The sequence below is a fragment of the Nanorana parkeri genome, unplaced genomic scaffold (genome assembly GCF_000935625.1).
Source record: "Nanorana parkeri isolate BGI_ZX_2015 unplaced genomic scaffold, ASM93562v1 scaffold306, whole genome shotgun sequence".
In the NCBI taxonomy this organism is placed as follows: Eukaryota; Metazoa; Chordata; class Amphibia; order Anura; family Dicroglossidae; genus Nanorana; species Nanorana parkeri.
Window position 1 is genome coordinate 1,278,383 of NW_017306574.1, and position 20,321 is coordinate 1,298,703.

At 44.5% G+C, this 20,321-nt stretch overlaps 2 protein-coding genes across 2 annotated transcripts in view; one reads left to right on the forward strand and one right to left on the reverse strand.

Moving 5' to 3' along the window:
• The window catches only part of LOC108788133 (Golgi pH regulator), a 30,021-nt gene extending 22,807 nt beyond the window's left edge, over positions 1 to 7,214 (reverse strand). The window contains exons 1-5 of the mRNA XM_018557859.1: positions 7,075 to 7,214; positions 4,803 to 4,862; positions 3,539 to 3,642; positions 1,841 to 1,947; positions 492 to 593 (exon numbers count right to left, since the gene is read on the reverse strand). Of these exons, the coding sequence (XP_018413361.1) occupies positions 492 to 593; positions 1,841 to 1,947; positions 3,539 to 3,642; positions 4,803 to 4,862; positions 7,075 to 7,116 (415 nt within the window). The 5' untranslated portion in view covers positions 7,117 to 7,214. The remainder of the gene's footprint in view (positions 1 to 491; positions 594 to 1,840; positions 1,948 to 3,538; positions 3,643 to 4,802; positions 4,863 to 7,074) is intronic.
• A 3,331-nt stretch (positions 7,215 to 10,545) lies between these two features.
• Positions 10,546 to 17,472, forward strand: GTPBP8 (GTP binding protein 8 (putative)). The gene is made up of 6 exons (XM_018557864.1): positions 10,546 to 10,872; positions 11,910 to 12,008; positions 12,686 to 12,816; positions 13,849 to 13,948; positions 15,028 to 15,146; positions 17,393 to 17,472. Exons 1-6 carry the CDS (start codon positions 10,549 to 10,551, stop codon positions 17,469 to 17,471), a joined length of 852 nt encoding a protein of 283 aa, XP_018413366.1. The 5' UTR covers positions 10,546 to 10,548; the 3' UTR covers position 17,472.
• The last annotated feature ends 2,849 nt before the right edge of the window (positions 17,473 to 20,321 follow it).

Here is a 20,321-nt window from a genome sequence, read left to right on the forward strand (position 1 = left end):
TTTGGTGATATCACTACCGTGTTGTTCACTGTTCTCCTTGCTGGAGAGGAAGGTGTACTTGAGGACCTGCAATGCAAGGATCTCCCTGCATCTGCTCCATTCATTCTGTGCTTCCTCCACCTCTCCTGCTGCTTCATTGTTACTCCACCAGACATGAAATCACCAGTCATTAGGGGAGCAGCTCTGACTTAAGGAATCAAAGCCCTGCCCCTCTACCGAGATGGCCACCTCCATTTAAATATAAAGTGCAGAACAAGGCATGGTAAGTCAGTAATGGGGAAAAGAATAGCTGCAGAGAGTCTACAGGCAATACTAGTGACTAGTCCTTTTCAATGTAGGCCTATTGTTGGCTGAACATAAGTAGTAAAGAAATAAAATATATAATGCATATATATATATATTATAATATATATATATATATGTATATATATACATATACACACATACACACTGTATAATACAACCACTATGCATTGACTTGTACTAGGTACCATGCTTCGGGCTGAGAATAGGGAAGGGGTCTCCCAGCTTCCAGAAGAAGTACATAAACGTCAACCAGACGACACAAGCGAAGAGTAACCTTTGCCGATGCACTGCAGAGAGGGAGAGAAGGAGTTAACAGTGTGCACTCCACAAATTACACAGAATGGCTCTAAATGTCTACAAACCGGAAAAAAAATTAAAAGAGCATTCTAAACCCACCTCCAGATTTATCTTATATTCTAATGAAGAACAATAGAGTACCACACTGCCAAATAGCATCATTATCCATCTTATGTTCCTTTACCTCCACTTATAGTAGTATTATAAGATTAATAATTGTTATACAAATGTTTAAAAAATGGTTTCATCCAAAAATATGTTTGTTTGTTTTTTTAAATTAAATGTTTTTTCATATGCAGCTACATAAGTACCCAAATCTGTCTTCATATTATCCTCCTGAAAAGATAACTATAGCTTTAAAAAACCCTCACCCCCCTAACATAGTTTGAGACAGAACCCCATCCAGGTGCATATTAACATGAATCAACGTCCTCCTCCGTCCTCGGTGCAGAAATCTTCTATGGCAGTGCCAGAGCCTGTGCAGTAAATCCTCCTTGGACTTGAATGGGGTGTACTACCTGGGGATGCCAGGAATAGAGCTCCATTCCATTGTAGGGGGAGTTCCTGGGCAGGGACGGGCTCGCCGGTTATTTCTGCACCAAGGACGCAAACATTGGAGGATGGTGCCAAACTTTGGCATATATTGTGCAGCTATGGGGCCCCTGAAGACAGTCTGAGTTTTGGTGCTTACTCAAACCTGTGAAGGAAAACAAATGTGGTTTGGTTTATTTATTTCCCCCAATCAAGTGTTTTTTTTATTCTGAGCCGTCCCATTTTCTTTTTCAAGTTATATTGGGTCTTGTAATTCTTGAGACGTGCCATTTTTAGCTGCGCGGTGCACCACAACACACGGCAGTGTATAATGGTGTGCACTGAGACACAAGTGCGTTGGGAAGGGTACTAGGGTGCCATTCAGAATAAATGGCACCGCAGCGCACCAATGCATCTTACTGCAACTGAAGTGTGTAGATCTGGCCTCACACAGACACAGCATTCCATCTGTCTTCTTTCCCACTGCACCAAGCAAAATGTAAATGTTTCCCATGTGACCAAATGGACAGGTAGACAAGGAAAGGACTATGTTACACTTTACAGGTATCAGACAGAAGTGTCAGGTATGTGTAACGGAAAACTCCATCTTTCCAGCTATAGGAGAGAACACTCTATATCCTTATATGCTCATCACACATTAATATCATCTCTATGTACTTTTGGCATTTGGTAGCTTTGTACTCACACAGTCGAATATTGCTCACCACAAAGTAGCCAATGTAAAAAGGGACGACAAAGACCAGGACCAATAAGATCACACAAAGATTGAGCTTCCAGTGGAAGTATCTGGAGCTGGAAAACAAGAATACATAATAAGCTGATGAATGGGCTCACAAGCCTGAACATCCTTTCCCTGAGATCCGTATTAATATGAAAAAGTGAAGCAATCCACAGCCACCAATTAGATTTCAGTTTCCTGGTGTATTAAAGACCAGCCTTAGCTCATGCCTTCAGTATACATACCTTAAAGTCCAACTCTGGGCTGATTGATTTGTTTGAAACATATTCCCCAATGGGTTAAAACAAAAAAGTAAAAACTCACCTACTCTGTCACTGTCCCCCCGCAGCAATCTCTTTTTGTCACTATATATCCTCAGTCTTCCAAGCTGAATAACACACAGCATCAGTCAACGAGGAAGATTGAGGAAAGTGTCTGAAAAAGACTGCGGGTGTCATGGGACTGTCCCCTGAGGGTGTTCCCATAGCTGACAGTGTAATGATGCATAGCGCGATGCTGATGTCATCATGTCAGGACTGCGCTCTTTACATCATTAGGGGACACCCAGCCCAGTAAAGAAGCAAAGAGGAAGAGGAGGACCCTGCATTACGTGATCAGCCTGAAGACCTTTGGAAAACGTAGGTATAACCAGCCGTGGACCTTGCACACCCCAAACAAAATTCATAGAAGCACACAGACCAAGTTTAGTATGTCCTGTCCTTCCATCCCATTGCAAGGGACCTAATCATAAGGTCTAAAAAAAAGATATGTAACGAAAACACAAAAGGTTTTATTCTGAAAATTCCATAGCATGTTTTTGGAGAGAGGGAGGTACCAGGGAAAGCAAAATATAAGACGATTAAGCTTCAGTTTTAAACTAAATCTATGTTTTGACTATGACGGGCAAAGCCAAAGTTTGCTGTAACACCTTCCTCCCCAGGAGCCCATACTCAGCTTTCCTTCACTCTCCCATCACTCCACTTAGCTGACAGGAGTAAAGAATACACAATGTACGTCCGGGTTTAGAGAAGCATGTGTCTCAGTCCTTCAGTGTCAGAGATTGGCCTAGTGATGTTGCATGGGGGCAGGAGGGAGTCCTCAGCCTTGTGTAAGATCCAACTAGATGAACTCAAAGCTTAAACTGAATTTAAAAATTAAAACATTCAGAAATTGTAGTTTTGCCTAAACAGTAACCTGAAAAAAATTACCTCGTCTGGAATTCCTCCTGAAAAATAAAGCAAAGCATTCCTGGTATGTGAGGGTGCCTAGGCACTCCTGTATCTACAGCTCACAGCTGTATATCTGCAGTGTGAGATCCCAGGCACTGCTTTACCTTACCTGTGCTCCCCCCACCTGCTCCTTGATCCTCAGCAGCAAGTGAGAATACCCACCACTTCCAGGTATTGAGGATTATGTGATCTGCCGTCCACAACAGTGACCAGGACAGTCACATCACCATTCCCCTAGGTCACAGCAGATTTCAGGTGCAGGTATGGTGCGTATAAGGGTTTTGGGGGGTTTCTTTTACAAAGACATTGCCACTTACATGCCAAACTTTCTGCTGTAATCAACGGCTAACATAGTACAAGTCTCTACTACTGAGAGAAATATCTAACAGGCCATATGAAGTCCTGGCTTCTTTGTAGGACAATGATTTTTACTCACCTGGTATTTAACAGTCCCAGGATCTCAAAAATAATCAGTTCAAACATAGTGCAGGAAAAGGCGAAAGTCACAGAGAAGACGACTTGAACCACATACTGCCGCACCTAGATGGAGAGCAGAAACAAGCAGTCACTGCTATGGCTGTACAAAATAGCTGCCACCTAGACAACTTCCTATAGAGAACTTCCAGGAGGCAGCACAGGAGGAGACAAACACACCATACAGCTGGAACCAGGAAAGGCAAATTATAATGAGAATACATTCAGCTTTAATATTTCACCCAGCACAGGACACCTGTAACCACTTGAAGACCAGAAAAAAATACCATCCCCAAAATTGCCCATAGACGATGCTTTAAAAGCTTTTACAGCTGATGGCCCTACAATTTTTGCTCGCCCTCCGATGTTTGCGGTGATATGTAACATGTGTGGCGCAATTGTTGTTCTGACACATAGGTGCACCCAAGGCGTGTTTGCGTACATGGGGGCAGGAGATTTTTAATTTTTTTGTGTTTTTTTTCTTTTTACAAGCCCCCTATGTGATAGCAAATATACAGTGGGGACATCAGGGGTCTATGAGATCCATGATATCACCTACGGACCCACCAAGAAGCACCACTAGTTCCAGTTATCTGCCCTATCTTGCATTCTTCCTGTCAGCTAAGTTGGCCATGAAAAGGGATATTGCCAGTCTCTGGAAAGGATGTTAGGAGGTTATTCTGCAGCACATACTCCAAGCCCCCTATGTGATAGCAAAGATACTGTGGGGACATCAGGGGTCTATCAGACCCCTGATGTCAACAACAGACCCACTAAGAAGCTGATGAAGCAGACATCTGCTACAGCAGCCGGAGAAATGACATGCTGAAAGCAGAAGTGATATCACACATTGCTTCCAGGTTCAGTGATTGGAGGGGAGATCAGTTGCTGGAAGTGTGCTAATCTCCCTCTGATCCAACCACAGAGACCTGCTGTGCCGGTCTTGGGCCCGCAGGGAGGACAGTGGAGCCCAGGACAGCCAGCAGTGGTGGGTGGGGGGCTGGACACACTCCCCGGCACCATACACGAAATTGGACAGCTCTTGTATGAAACAGCCTTCGTCAGCTGTGAACAATGTGCGCAGCTTCCCGCTCATGCGTGTGCAGGGGTGCATGCACTCGTGGGGTGGAGGGAAAGGGTGCCTAAAAATACCCATCAAGAGTGTGCAACTGGTTAAACTGGTAACAACCCCTCATAACGGATCATTACACTGTGGTGGAACTCACCTCATAGTCTTTGAAGAGCTGCCGCATGAAAAACAGCCAACCAAAGCCAAAGAACAGCAGCTGGGAAGACAAGAAAAAGAGAAACATGGTGCTGTAAGAAGATAAACATAAACACACATACAGAGTATAAAGAAAGAGCAACATGGAGAATACATAAAATTACACTCCAAGTTATGTATGCATCCAAAAACAAGAAAGCACTAAAGTACCTTAACCTCCCTGGCGGTATTCCCGAGTGTAGCTCGAGGTTACTTTTCCATACCATAAGCGGTAACCCCGAGCTACACTTGGGAATGCCGCATAGCATTTACTTACCTTGTCCCTCGAGCCGCGCTGTGTTCTGCGGCCGATGCCGGCTTCCGTCCCTTGCGAGCGTACGCGTCGCAGGGGCGGAACCGGCTGCATATTAAAAAAAAAGAAAAAAAAACGACAAAGACGAAAACAATTCGAAAAAAAAATAGACCGAAAAATGACATGAAAAAAATTAAAATGTGGTTAAGGCTTTTCCCCATAGTTCTCCTTAGGGTAATGTGAGGACAAAAACTAGCGTCCTCCCGTCACCCAAAGCTCAGTATACCGCAAGCTACAACTCGCGGTATACTGAGACGCCGCAGCCGAGGCGGATCTCGACATTACTGTCTGGATCCACCCAGCTGCGTGAGTGACAGCTGGCTCTGCCTATCTAGAGACAGAGCCAGTTGTACCCGCCCCCGTCCGTTCCGCCAGTCAGCGATGGCGCATAGGACAGGGGAGGGGGGGAATCCCTTCAGGGAGCTGTGAGTGACAGTCACGGCTCTCTGCAGGGATAGATCAAGAAGTGAGCGAGCGACGGTATGTGTTCGCTCACTTCCCGATCTACTGAGCCGACCTGTGACAGTCTCATTGTCACAGGTCGGCTCAGATTATGAGGCTGAGTGAAAATCACTCACATCATAATTCTCCTTTAACTATGAACAAAAATGTATCTTATACGTAAATCCTCAAATCATCTCTGAATTGGTGTCCTTCCTTCAGGATGCAGCTTAACTGTCCATGACTAGGACAGGACTACAAAATACCTCATACTCCTGTGACTCTTATTTGGGCCAACAGAAATCAACTGGATCTATTAAACATTATTGGCACGCTCATTTTGTGACCATCTTATTATCACCACTACAGTGACCCTTTTCCGCAAGAGAGCAAGGGTTCTTCTCTACAGTATGCTGGCAGGGGACAGACGTTATACTCTGAAACTGAGGGCAACCTCTGGGTGTATGTGACAAAATAAATCTACCCTTGCAATGGACGCCCCTGCACTGTAAGGGTTCAATGCTTGTTTTTGCCTATGATACTGCTTTTACTTATCTTATCCCTCGCTCCACCTGCAGCCGACGCTCGTCTCTTTTCTCTGACATTCTGGAGTTCTCACTTACCACAGGACTTATGGTCCTGCATAGGGATGCAACAACTAATCGACTAAATCAATAATGAGAAAGGTTACCAATAAATGGTTGGGGAAGGGGGGGGGAGGGGAATAAAATAGAAAGATTAAAGCTTTAGGGATGTGCTAAGTAGGACGGGAGAGAGAGAGAGAGAGAGAGAGGGAGGGAGAGAGAAAAAAATGTCTACAACCAATCGATTAGTTGAAAAAAATAATTGGGCAACTAATCGATTATGAAAATAATCGTTAGCTGCAGCTCTAGTCCTGCATTATATATGATGACGTCACGGCTGCAACTGTGGTCCAGAGCACCGAAGAGAACACACTTGGGGAGACCGGTTGCAGGAAAGCCTGGGAGACCGAGGGATAAGGTATGTAAATATGCTTTTACTGGTACCCTAGGAGAGGGGCATTTAACCCTTAAAGTGCAGAGGGAGTTCAGCTTTAAGTAAATCAATTGTAAGACTTTGCCCACTTTTATTACACCGGCCATGTATTTATCTTATTTAAACTCAAAGTTCAATAAGATTCGAACCCTTTCACTGACACGGATGTAACTACTATGTCCATGGCAGCAGGGAGCTGTAATCATTCTCCTGGCTGCCATGGACATAGCAGTGAGGCATCCAACTGTTGGCTATCATGTAGAGGTCATTCACCCTCCTTCCCTGCAGGAGCTCTGCTTTCAGAAAATATAGGATATTAGGGGCTTCAATTGATTTTTAGAATGCAAATAAAGTGTTAAGCTTCACTGAGGCAAGGACTGATGTGGACAGATTTGTGCTCTTTGTCGCTACTATGTAGATATAGAGAATATACACCTCTAAAGCACCTACTGAGGCTCCTCACCTGGGATATGACCATAAGGATGGAGTCAATGAGGAAGCTCATGGTTGATTGGTTATGCAGTCTAGTGACGGTCCTGATTGCATACACTCCGCAGTCCTGAAGATACCTTCAGTGGAAGACCAGGTGGGCAGGATTTTCACATGCCGGGTTTAATCCTCGCATGGCAGTCTGAAAGAACAGTGCACATTAGAAGTGGATTACATTGCAGCAGACCAGTACTGAAATCATCCCCCTCCCTGTTCCCAATCTAGACTCTCTCTCTCTCCCTTTCCTTCCCTATGATATAACATGTATAAATAACATACTCCCGAGCCCCCTCCAGAGCTAGTCATCAATTATCAGTGAACAGGGCATGCATTTGGGGCTCAGGGGAAGGGATGGGGGGGACAGAGTTCAGGAACATGCTTAGGTAACTGATCATTAGTGATGGGCTCGGGCGTGTTCGCAGCTCCACGTGCCGAGCCCGCCAGGAACCTGACAGTGCCGCAGCGCCAATCACAGTCACTGAGACATATCCCGATCTCTGCAGCTGCGGACCGGGATAATGTCTCAGTACCTGTGATTGGCGCTGCGGCACTGTCAGCTTCCTGGCTGGCTCGGCGCGTTGAGCTGCGAACACGCCCGAGCCCATCACTACTGATCATGTGACTAATTCTCAATCATTTAGTCACATGACTGGATCGGAGAATCAATTTCACCAGGAAAGTTAGCAGATCTCCCAGCTAAGATATGAAGAATAAACTGCAGCTGGGGACAGAGGTTGGCGATCGGAAGACAGGCAGGGAGGACTATTCCGATTAAGAATAACATGTAGAAAAATATGGCCAGCAATGGAGTTGGCGGCAACAGTGAGAATAACTGGGAATCAAGAAAATGTCATGTAACATTAAAGTTGAAGTGCAATGTACACATATAATACCTTCCCTTTGTCCCGCACTCCCTCCCGATCATGATGCGGGTGTTGATTACACACTGTTTACATTTCAATTATGAATGGGTCATTTATGTAGCAGTACAAAAATGCGGTGTCATCCGCAGTCACTGCGAGCATCCCCCCCCTCATCTAATTTGGGGTTTTCCCGCTAAGGAGTGCGACAAGGTATCTTTTTGTTTGTTCCAGTATTTATGTAGCAGTGACACATGTGCAGAATGACTGCGGCCTTCATTGACTGATTCATTCAATGAAGGTTCAGGTCATTCTGCACATGCACCATACAAATGACTCATTCAGGGCCAACATGTAAACAGCGTGTAATCAGCGGCGGCAGCAGCACCTTCTGTCTACACGTGATTGCTTTACGTGTTTACATCTGGATTCGCCACCGATGTCGAGTCATTCACTGGCAGGGGAGAAGTGGCCACACAAGCTGCCTGTACACGCCGCAGCCATACAGACCTCGTGTCCGCACAGTTCAGAGGCAGAGAGAAGCTGATTGGTTGCCATGCGCAACTGCTCCAGATTCTGTCTGCTCTAGCTTTGATATATCCCCCCCCCCCCATTGTTTTATTTACAATCTATGTCACGTGATATATATAAAAAAACAACAACTTTTAAACGCTTGGGAAGTAATAAAGGAAATCCGTTTTACAGAGAAGTGTTATTGTTGTGACACCTTAAAAATCATTGAATTTGTATTCTCTATAGTTAATACGGGATGTGGGGCCCTCTAATGGCCCCTCAGTCTTCAATGCTTACAATGTTTTCCTGTCAGAGTTCCATCACACACAGCGCTGACCTGCTCCAGTCTGTCACTTCATCCCTTCCTCTCACAGCTGGCTCACACCATCACCATCAGCAAGAGGAAGAGGAAATCACAGAACACATTCACACAGGCGTCCTCACTTTCAGCAGCGAGCGGAGAGCTTCCAGGAGCCCCGTGCCAATTAAACGTAATGGAGAGAGCTAAGAAAAAATGGCTGCGGTGTGGAGACATATAAAAGGAGGTATATTGCTTCTCTAGTGTTTAAATTGTTCTTATATTAGATTGGCTGGCGGAGGAGAACGTTATCACATCCGGTTTTAGAAGTAGGTATGAATAGTAGCCAATCAGTTGGCGACATTGGAAGAAAAACTAATGATTGGATAACAAAATGGGAGGGACATTTCATATCGAGGCTTGGAACGCAGCCATGTGCAGTGAATGTGGAAAGTGACACTAGAGTCAGCGGTAAGAGGTAGATATGGGGATTAAAGGGATCGTTGAGGGGAACACAACTAAGGGGCATATCAATAAAGCCCTGACTTTCACCAAATATTCTCTGCACAATAATTTTAACATGCATCAGGAAGATTCACCTGCTCTGAATGTGTGGTGAAACTCACATTCCCTGCTTTATAAGTATACACGTGATAAAGTCTGCAGAGAGGGGGTTGCATTTGCTGACCTCCCCTCCTGAAAATAACAGTCCCCTGGTTGTCATGGTGATTCATTATTTTTGTACCAAATTTGCTTTTCTCTTTGCTTCCTCCGGCTCCACGTTTCAGAGTATTAAATTCAGAGACAGCTAGGTGAATGGTATTTTCAGAAGACCAGCAATGCCTGCCTTCATTCTACTTTCAATATAGGTTTCCATTAATGGGGATTGGGGGGGCTGGGTAGTTTCCCCCCTTTACGTCCAGAGCGTTCCAGATTGCTAAGAGCTCTTAGCAACCTGAACCTGTAACGCTCTGGTCCGGGTCCCAACCAGCTCCTGGCAAATGGTGAAGTAATTAAGCTGGGTAACGTGTGCCAAAAAAAAAACATACCTCCTTCCCTTCCCCCGGTAACATGCACCTCAGGTGGCTAAAAGTGTAGGGACACCCCTGTGTGTGTGTGTGTGTGTGTATATATATCTCACACACACATCGGTATCGGTGGGTATTTTCATTAATACTTGTACTCTTGAAAATGCCCCAATATTAGCTCTTTAAATGGAAGCGGCTGACCGAGGTCCTGCACTTGCTGGGGACCTTAGGAGCCTTCCTGTGAACCACGGCTCCTGTTTACAGCGCCGGCTGCACATGCCCCCCTCCCTGCGAGACCCCGCACAGCCCTCCTTAGACCCTGGAGACATCAGGCCCCCACCCCAGAACAACAGGGAATGTAGGTTCATATTATTCTGCATTGCTGTATAATGTATTTCTGGGATTTGTAGTCCCTCTACAGCTTGGAGTGAGTGGCAGAACTACCGTGGTCGCAGCTTTGACTGGGCCCTGACTCTCCACCACTGTCCTAAAATCATTGGTCTGTTTTGTTTTAGGAAAACTGTCACATGACACTGAAAAAAAGGTATCAGTGATTGGTACCGACGAGTACTCGAGGAAACGTATCAGTATTTGTACTCGGTCTGGAACAAATGGTATTGGTGCATCCGTAATATATGTATGTATGTATGTATGTATGTATGTGTGTGTGTATACATTGTTGTTATTAGTATATATTGCTATAGTTTAATTGTTGCTTCCAATCATTTTATTCCCCAAATAGTTGAACTATGAGGACCGTATTACAGAGGGGCCGGTTGATGGGCAGACATTTTCCAGCGTGCGGGCTGTGTCGGAATGCTGGGAGTTTGGCTTCCTTCCAGGAGGTGTCCAAGCTGCAGGAGAAGAAGATAAAGAGTATATTGTATCCTGTGACCGATCTGGAGAGGATAATCAGCCCCAGCGTGGACCGGACTGATTTTCGGCTGTTTAACCCCCCTGTTGAGGAAATCGCCGCTGCCGAGAGCTTGTTCAGGCCTGCCGGAAAGCATGTGATTGATTACGTCACGTCGGCTGTCAGAATGGATCACACGCCAGACCTGCAGCAGCCTGAGGTTTGTGGAGGCAGTTTGAGGCCAATAATATAACGATTCTGCAGAGTTTTAGGGTTCATTCACACCAGCGTTGCCCCAACGTAGAGATGAGGCAATCTGCGTTATGTCACACCAACCAACGCACCGAGGCACATAGAGCCAAATACAGAGGAAAGTTTCATCAAAGTGCAACTGAAGCTGTTTTTTTTTTAGTTTTGAATAAAGTGGAGAGGGATCAGACCCCCTGTCAGGTTATTATTGCTGTCTGTGTCCCCGTTGGGGAGATTCACCCTCAGTATCTGTCCCGGTGAACGTTATCACTGAAGGAAAATCCAACATTTTGGGTTGTCACCAGAAAAGAAAAAGATAGAAAATCTTCCAATGGGGACACTAGTTCTGGTGACCCTGCTCACTACCAAAGATTTCCCTCACTTTTGGAGAGATTGGCTCTCACTTCCTGTTGAGGACCATAGGAAATAAATATTTAGTGGATGGATGCACTTCGGCAGTCATCCAGTTCACTTTTGTATTTCAACGAGGACAAAGGTACAACCGTTATTCAGCTCTCTCTGCCTGCCTCCCTCATACTGTATCTTCCATAAAATATATTGAGCTGAGCTCATGAAAATCTGGAACAGCAAGTATGTAAACATCTGAAAGTAACAGGGATCCCAACCTGAAAGAAGCAATTTCAGGGAGGTGCCCTCTGCTCTCTCCCAATCCGCGCGAGGGGGGGAGCACCCCCCCCCCCCTTAACGAAGGCAGATGGCACAGGAAGCAAAAGCTTCTTTGCTATTCGCAGTTTTTGTTGTCTTTTTTAGGATTCTGGCAGCTGCTGCCATCAGAATAATAAAAAAAACTCTGCTCGATCAGAGTAAACCTTTCCGGGAGGAAGCTATCTAATAGCGGGAGACTCCCGGAGCGTCCGGGAGAGTTGGGATGTCTGAAGTAACATGAAAAGTTGGTTTTAGGTAGACTTGATCGTAATAACTGTGACTTCATACTATGCTCCAATCATGCTTTAGTGTCCCATAGAATGTTCATCTCGCTCTTTGTAGGTTTGTTTTATAGGAAGAAGCAATGTGGGAAAATCTTCACTCATCAAGTCGCTGTTCGCTTTGGTCCCTGGAATTGATGTGCGAGTCTCCAAAACACCAGTATGTCATTAAAGGAATACGAGTATATCCTCTAAAGGGGCACCAGTATGTCCATCAATGGTACACCAGTATGTCTTTAAAGGAGCCACCAGTATGTCATCTTACAGGGACAGCAGTATGTCCTTTTTAAAAGAATACCAGTCTGTCTTCTATAGGCACACGGGTCTGTCTTCTATAGGCACACGGGTCTGTCTTCTATAGGCACACGGGTCTGTCTTCTATAGGCACACGGGTCTGTCTTCTATAGGCACACGAGTCTGTCTTCTATAGGCACACGAGTCTGTCTTCTATAGGCACACGAGTCTGTCTTCTATAGGCACACGAGTCTGTCTTCTATAGGCACACGAGTCTGTCTTCTATAGGCACACGAGTCTGTCTTCTATAGGCACACGAGTCTGTCTTCTATAGGCACACGAGTCTGTCTTCTATAGGCACACGAGTCTGTCTTCTATAGGCACACTAGTCTGTCTTGACCACAAACAGTCATAATTTGAGGCGTACATTTGTACGCATGCGGGGATGTATGTATATCCACCATACCGTTTTTGATGTCGATGGGCGGCTGCATGCAACACCTGTGGCTTCCTGGTCTGAGAGTTTTACATTTACAGCCCCATGCGTCTTTGTGCATGAAGCCTTACACGCGTGTTTACACTGCCTCTTCCTTTCTCTCTGAGGGTCACACAAAGAAAATGAACTTTTTCAAAGTGGGAAAAGCCTTCACCTTGGTGGACATGCCGGGCTACGGGTACAGAGCGCCCGGGGACTTTGCCGAAATGGTGGAATCCTATATACAGGAAAGACGCAAGTATGTTTCCTGGACCAACGACTATGTTTCCCATAATGACCGTGTCTATCCAAAAGAGAAAGTTCACTTATTGGGTTGATACTTGTTGGGTGAACAGTCCACTGGTTTGTTATAGCAGACCGGGGTCTTAGATCTTCATGATGTTACTAGGTCAGTGGCTGAAGCAAGAGGTTCAGCTGGAGAGCCAGGCAATGAGCATGTACATAAGGAGAGCAATGGTAACCTCCATATTTTTCTTGCAACATTGGAACTCCAGTTTGGCAATCAACTTTACCCCATCTATTTATTTCCACATTTTTAAGTGTTATTTGTTCCCTTGCCTCCCACTTTACAGGGTCTATTTTATTTCCTGTGCTCATCAGCTCCATCTAGTGGCCATAATGCAATATTACATATACAATACATTCCCCTGTAATGTTCATAATGACTTATATCAGCATAGAAAAAACATTCACAGATATTCGCAAGGCAAGCAGCCCTATGAATAGTTTATAAATAGACCCCAAAGTATCTGAAAGAATAATGGCACGTACAAGCTGATAGTAGCGAACGCTTTGCTTTGTGTCTGGTGCGATGGAAAATAACAACTGCAATTCTAAATTCATTTGGTGGATGGGGGAACAGTTGTATTCAAGAGCAGATATGGATGGAAGAAAGGTGGAGCTGTTGACTGTAGTGACCAATCAGGTTGGACTGAGAGAAAAAAAAAAAACAGATCAGCCAATCAGATTGGTTATCTACACCGTTCTCTGTTTTTTTTTACTTCAGATTCTATACCAGGGGTGGGCAACCTCAGTGCTCACGGTGAGCTGAAACGTCAACTCCCATCATGCCTCTGTCTCTGGGAGTCATATCTGTGGCTGTCAGAGTCTTGCAATGCCTCATCGGACTAGTAGTTCTGCAACAGTTGCAGTGCCTCATGGGACTTATAGTTCCACAACAGCTGGAGTGCTGCGGGTTGCCTACCCCGTCTCGTGCCTTGATACATAAGGTTGATTTTTTTTTTTTTCTTCTATAATTTTTTTTTTTTAGTTTAAAAAGGACATTTCTACTTTTGGATAGTTCCATTGGAATTCAGCAGGCGGATCTGATTGCGGTGGAGATGTGTGAGGAGTTTGGGATTCCTTACGTTGTAAGTTTAGTATCAGCAGCATCATCTGTGTCTATTAATATGTTGTAGTTGCCTCCTAACCAACGTCGGCTCAACACCTACAACATAAAATAATATTCCCTAAGAGTATCATGTGAGAAATAAAATGTATACATAGTTAGAACATCACAATAACTGAACACAGGAGAGACATTAAAATGGTAAAGCCAAAGCCGGGTATAAGCTACAATACACCTTCGGGTAGAACAGAAGATTGATGTTTGCTAGCAAATCCATAAGTTCTCCGAAGTTCCATGTAAAAAATTGATATTCATCAATAAAGACCTAATTAGTTGTACTAGGTATGAACAGACACAGATCAGCAGGGCCAGATTTCCACTCTGGGCTCCTGTAGGTACGGATGGAAATCCGTTTAGCCTGAGCCGGCGCTCTTACCTGCTGCGGGACCCGCCGGCTTTCACACATGCAGAGAAGGACCCCAGCTTTGCGTAAGGCTGCCCTAAATGCCTGTCCACATCAGACAGGCATTTTACAGGGCAGTCTTACACAGTGCCGGGGCTCTTCTGTGTTTATGGAAGCCAGCAGTCCCTGTAGGCGGGAGCAGGAGAGTTCAGGATGCACCCTCCTTGCTATTGCCAGTGTTGTATCTTGGCACAACTCCCAGAATTAGGCAGAGAATGGGTACCTGCACAGCACCCCTCTATGTAGGGCGCCTGTAGGCACGTGTCTACTCTGCCTAAAGGTAAATCTGGCCCTGCAAACAAGTGACCACCCTGCAGGTGTATACTGTGCCTCCATATTCTAGGCACCATTCTGCAGGAACATAGCTGTATTAGGGCCGTGCTCCGGCCACAAAAGGAGCTAAAAGTACCTTTGCAGTAACCCCGGCCTCCACATCTTTTATAGTTTACAATAGCTTTATAGTTAACCAGTGATCAGTCTGCTGCAGGCAGGCAGGAGCAAGCATTTCCTCAGTCTCCCCTCCCCCAGTAATCAGACTCTATCATTGGCTAGAAATTATATATATTCCCGTGCAATATGTCCTATAAGTCAGTGCTATACTCAATGTTTTGTTAAATATCTGAAATGTTTTTCTGCAGGTTGTGATGACCAAGGTGGACCGGTGCCGGGCCGCTGTGCTGCTGATGCAGTTCCTGCAGGTACAGGAATTCATCAAGAAGAAGACGACGGGGTGCTTCCCGCAGCCCTTCCTGGTCAGGTAATGCGCTCGGCTGTGAAACTGAAAACCTCACATTGGAATATATGCCACAGAAATATTTTCCTGCAAGCTGTGCCACCAATAGAAGTAGCTTCACTGTAATGTCTCCCGGCGCTTCCCTCTGCTCTCCATCTCAGTCCGGCACTTCGGTAACAGAGACTTTCATCTCCCATAGAACTAACATTGTGTTTTCTATACAAACATTACGATTTGTCTTTGTTTGCAGAAGTAGATCAGGAAAGATGGAGATAAGTTGCTGTGTGGACATTTCATAGTTCTTTGGCCTTGCTCACGCTCATGGGTTGCTACATTCCATGTGATACTTTTACGTTTTACAACAGAGACCAAGTTATTTTCAGTGCATGAAAGAGGCACTTTACCCATTCTGGGGGCTGTCAGTGTGGCCTTTTCGGTGCGCTGCCCATTCTATAGCATTACACATTATCCTTTACTGTTATCCATAGGAACAACCTTCTGAAAACATTTACATATACATCTAGGTAATCTCATTTGCAATAACTTATTTTCAGTGCATGAAAGAGGCACTTTGCCCATGCTGGGGCCTGTCACTTTGCCCTTTCTGGGTGTTGCCCTTTTGGGCAAAGTGGCATCATTTTGAATGGGCATTTAGGACGCCTCCCCTTTGCCCATGCGAGGCGCTGTCACTTTGCCTATTAGAGGCGCTGCCATTTTGCCCCTTTCCGGGCACTGCCCCTTTGCCAATTCTATAGCATTACACACTATCCATATGAACAACGTTCTGAAAACATTAAAATATTCATCAAGGTAATCTCTTCTACACCTAATATGTAAAAAAAAAATAAAACCTAGAACAAAGGATGTAGATTTTAGTACTGCGGAGAATTAAATCAAATTTTTAGGTCGAAGTTCCCAGACCTGTATTTAATCTGTGGTCAGGGCAATGAGGCTCTTCCTGTTTGATTTTTCACATATGTTCCAATCTGAACAGCGCATTAGAAGGAGCGGGAACAAGTCCAAGTGTTACTTAAATTTCCCCCCTAATCGTCCTCTCCCCCTCTAGATCATGTCCCAGCATTATGTTTGTTATTTTTATCTTCCTTTAAGAAGAAACTACTTTCATTACTTCCTCTTTTTATATTCACCAAGCTTGTAAAAGTAATTTCCTATTGTAGACACACCTCCAGAACTACATCTCTTAAGAGTCCTTCCCTACACACAGTGTGTGGACAGGCTCTTGGGAGTCAAGGCAGCAGCATTGTGATGCAGAAAAGAAATGAATATAACTATATGGAAGCTGCGGAAGACAGAGAGTGGCAGGGCTGACAGCGCTTGCTGGAATTCCGGAGCAGTTTTGTCAGCTCAAACAGGAGGTCAGATAGTTTACTGGATTCTTGGCAGATCTACAGGGATTGTTCTGTATGTGGCATTTTTAAAGGGATAAAACTATTCTTGTACAGCAGAGATTTTTTTTTTTGCTGTAACATACAATTTAACTCAGGCTCAACTTAAGTTCATGAGGGATTTCCTAACGTCAGCTAACATACCTAAGTAGGCAGTTTTGGACAAATATTTGCAGATAATCCAGTTCACAAGAAGACCTTTGCACATTGAAGTGCGTACCTACCTCATCTAGGACAATACTGTTTGCGTAGTTTGATGTTCTAATACGTCTACAAGCACATAATGTTGATTTGCTCACGGGATGGGGATTTAAGTTGTTTGCAGACCCAGCTCATAAGCAAATCTACTTGTCTGGATGAAAATGTGTATAGAACAAGAGCTGTGTCCCTAGTACATTGCAGCATATGGTAGAAGAATGCATTATTTAAAGTGGAACTGAAGGCGATAAGGGATTTGCCATGTTAAAGGGACATATAGAAATGTCAGCTGCGCCAAGCAGCACCCGGAAAACTGTAGCTTTTTGTTTTTAAGTCCTCCTTAAAATAGCAAATCACCTCCTGGTATGCAAGTGTACTTAGGCCCTCCTATTCTATAGCCTCATAGCTGTATATCTGCAGTGTGAGATCTCAGGTACTGCTGGTCTCAGGAGATTTGGTGATGTCTTTACTGTGCTTATCACTGTTCTCCTTGCTGGAGGCTCCGGGATGAGGAAGCAAAGCCCTGCCTCTACCAACATACCGTGCGAGCAAGGCATTCTCACACAAGCAACATATTGTGAATATCTTTAAAACTGTACATAGGATTGATCATTTGAATATTTTTTCAACTCTTTATTTTACCAGTGACTTTTTTTCTCATTGCAGCTCCCTGAATTTCTCAGGAATACACCTTCTCCGGTGCTTCATAGCTCATGTAACAGGAACCCTTCCTAAAATCAGCTGAGCATCCATCATCACACACAGCCTCCGTGCTGAAGCCTTCAAAAGTACTTTACTCAAGCCATGCTGGATGTATTTTTTGCAGACACACCAATAGCTGTTGGACCCCCCCCCGAAGTGGGCTCAAATGTGGGACAAAGTATTTTAGGGGACATACACTCTTTACTGTTTGAGTAAGCTGGGGAGAAGAAAACATCCTCTTAAACCAATTACCTGGTCATCATTTACTACATTTCAAAACTCACCACTACTCAATTCTGATGGGAGTCTCTGATTTGTGCCTTCTTGACAGGTCATTTCTTAGTTTACCAACTAGATTTAATTTCCTGGCAATGAAAACCTCACCCTTTCCCAGGGATAAAAGACTCATTAAGATGTTTAAAGCGTTACTGAAGGTGTGTGAGATTTTAAAAAAAATAGTTCTAATCTTTTACAATGAATGCGTAGGATTATAAAGCAAGTAAATTAGCATAGGGATGCACCGATACCAAGTACTCGTACTTGTCCAAATGCTCCGATGCTTGGCCCGATACCTAACTTACGGTATCAGGAAGCTGAGCAGCGAGCTCCATGCTCCCTCGTCGCAAGTGATGAGGGAACATGGAGCGGGCTTGCCGGGCAGCGTGTCATTACGGCACCCAGCTTCTCGATTGGCCAGAAAGCCAGCTCCATGCAGTCTCGTCCCCTGGTGATGGGGGAGCATGGAGACGGGAGGCGAGTCTTTTACATGCCACCCGCTTTATCAGGAACCCAGGTGGCCAGTCTTCACACATCACCTGGCTCCCTTAAAATGAGACTTCTGGTATCGGTATTGGAGAGTACCGAGGGAAAAACCAAACAGTATCGGTGCATCCCTAGTAATAAGATACATTGCAGATTGGGTGGAGGCAGAGTACATTATATACAAAAATGACCATTAGGTGATATATATTCAGTCCAGAAGCTAGACAGTATCTGTACATGCGAGGGAGAAGGTTAAGTAGTAGGTAAATATATGTATACATCTTTAAGCATATATTTCATACATAAATGGCAGATAAGCCTCACAAATTGAGAGCAAAAGCCTTGAAAAATCTCCAAAGCCAACACATTTGCCATCAATTCCTCTCCATTGGACATAGTCAAATAATCACCTGGATCCGAGACAAATTTTGAGTGCCAACCTTTATTTTAAGGATGTGCCATCAATGTGAAGAATCATTTTATGTAACGTTTAAAGTTTTAGAGCAATGCAACAGCAAACACTTTGGCGGTGGAGCCGCCCTCTTGGTAATTACACATGCAGGGTCTGCTTTCTGCTTAGCACTGTACAGAGACACGGCTTCTTCCCGTAATTGCAAGACTGTTGATTTGTGCAAAATGCACATTCTTTAGGGCTAAATGAGCTTATGTTAGCCATAAAAAGTCAAATTACATTCCCCTTCAGGAGTAGGCCGACCTCAGCACTTTAGTTACGGTGTTACTTTTTTTTTCTTTATATGCAGGATAAGTCAGTTTTAGCGAGGGGCTGTAGAGAGCACAAATTTGATATCAGTTATAATCGCCCAATTACAAACAATGCTCTCTAGCAGTCTCCAAGCTATGACCACCTCCTAAGACGTCCATAGTCTTTGACCATCTCCTGTTACATGCCTGCAGTCTGATAAGCTTTCTGTAGTATTACATTGACCGATATGGTCCTTTAGTTACAGTATGTCAAGGGAAGCACTTGAGGCCGTCTGTAACAAGTAGGTTGACCACCACTCTAAAATTATTAGAGAAGTACACAGCCCATATAACAGCACAGAAGAACAAAATAATTTACTTTAATGCAGACCTCCCCAGCTGTATATATTTTCCACCCTTTCATTTCCCACCGCTCCACTCAGCTGCCAGATGACACAAAGGAAAGCCTTGTGTAATCTACAGGTAGTCAGTGTCTAAGCTTACACTGGGCCTATCCCCATGCTACAGTAATGATTGGCCCAGCATGGTCACATGCTCCCCCATACCTGGAAGTACTGGGTATTTCTTTCCTCTGACACTGGTTGGCGTAAATCTGTTGCCAATGCTGACCTTCTAAAACTACTAGTTCCGGGCAAGAACAGCCAAGCACCATATATGCAGATCTGGCAAGTTTATATCTGCATACCGATTCTAGCTTAGTAGCTCAAAGCATTGAAGTCAGAAGGCCGCAATTTTCCGTCGAGGTCCATAATGGCAGACAGATTTCCGAAGGGTTTACTTTGTACTAAATAACAGACTATACAGGAGGGGGGAACCATTGGCACTTCTACTGTCCTATTTTGGCGAGCCCTTGCAAATTGTAGCCTTAGTTTCCTGTTCTTGGGTGACAGGAGTGGCACTTGGTGTGGTCTGCTGCTGCTGTAGTCCATCTGCTTCAAGGTTCAAAGTGTCGTGCGGGTCAGAAATGCTCCTCTGCACACCTTGGTTGTAACGAGTGGTTATTGGAGTTACTGTTGCCTTTCAATCAGCTTGAACTAGTCTGTCCATTCTCCTCCGACATCAATAAGGCATTTTCACCCAGAGAGCTGCCGCTCACTGAATATTTTTTCCTTATCAGACCATTTTCTGTAAACTCTAGAGATGGTTGTGCATGAAAATCTCAGTAGATCAGTTTCTAAAGTACTTAGACCGTCTGGCACCAACAACCATGTCACATGCAGTCATTTATGTAACCTTTTTCACCATTCTGATGCTCAGTTTTGAACTTCAGCAGAGGTCTTCATACCTAAATGCACTGAGTTGATGCCATGCGATTGGCTGATTCGATATTTGCATTAACAAGCAGTTGAACCCAATAAAATGTGGCCAGTGAGTATTAATAGACTTTATTTGACCTGAGCAATACAAA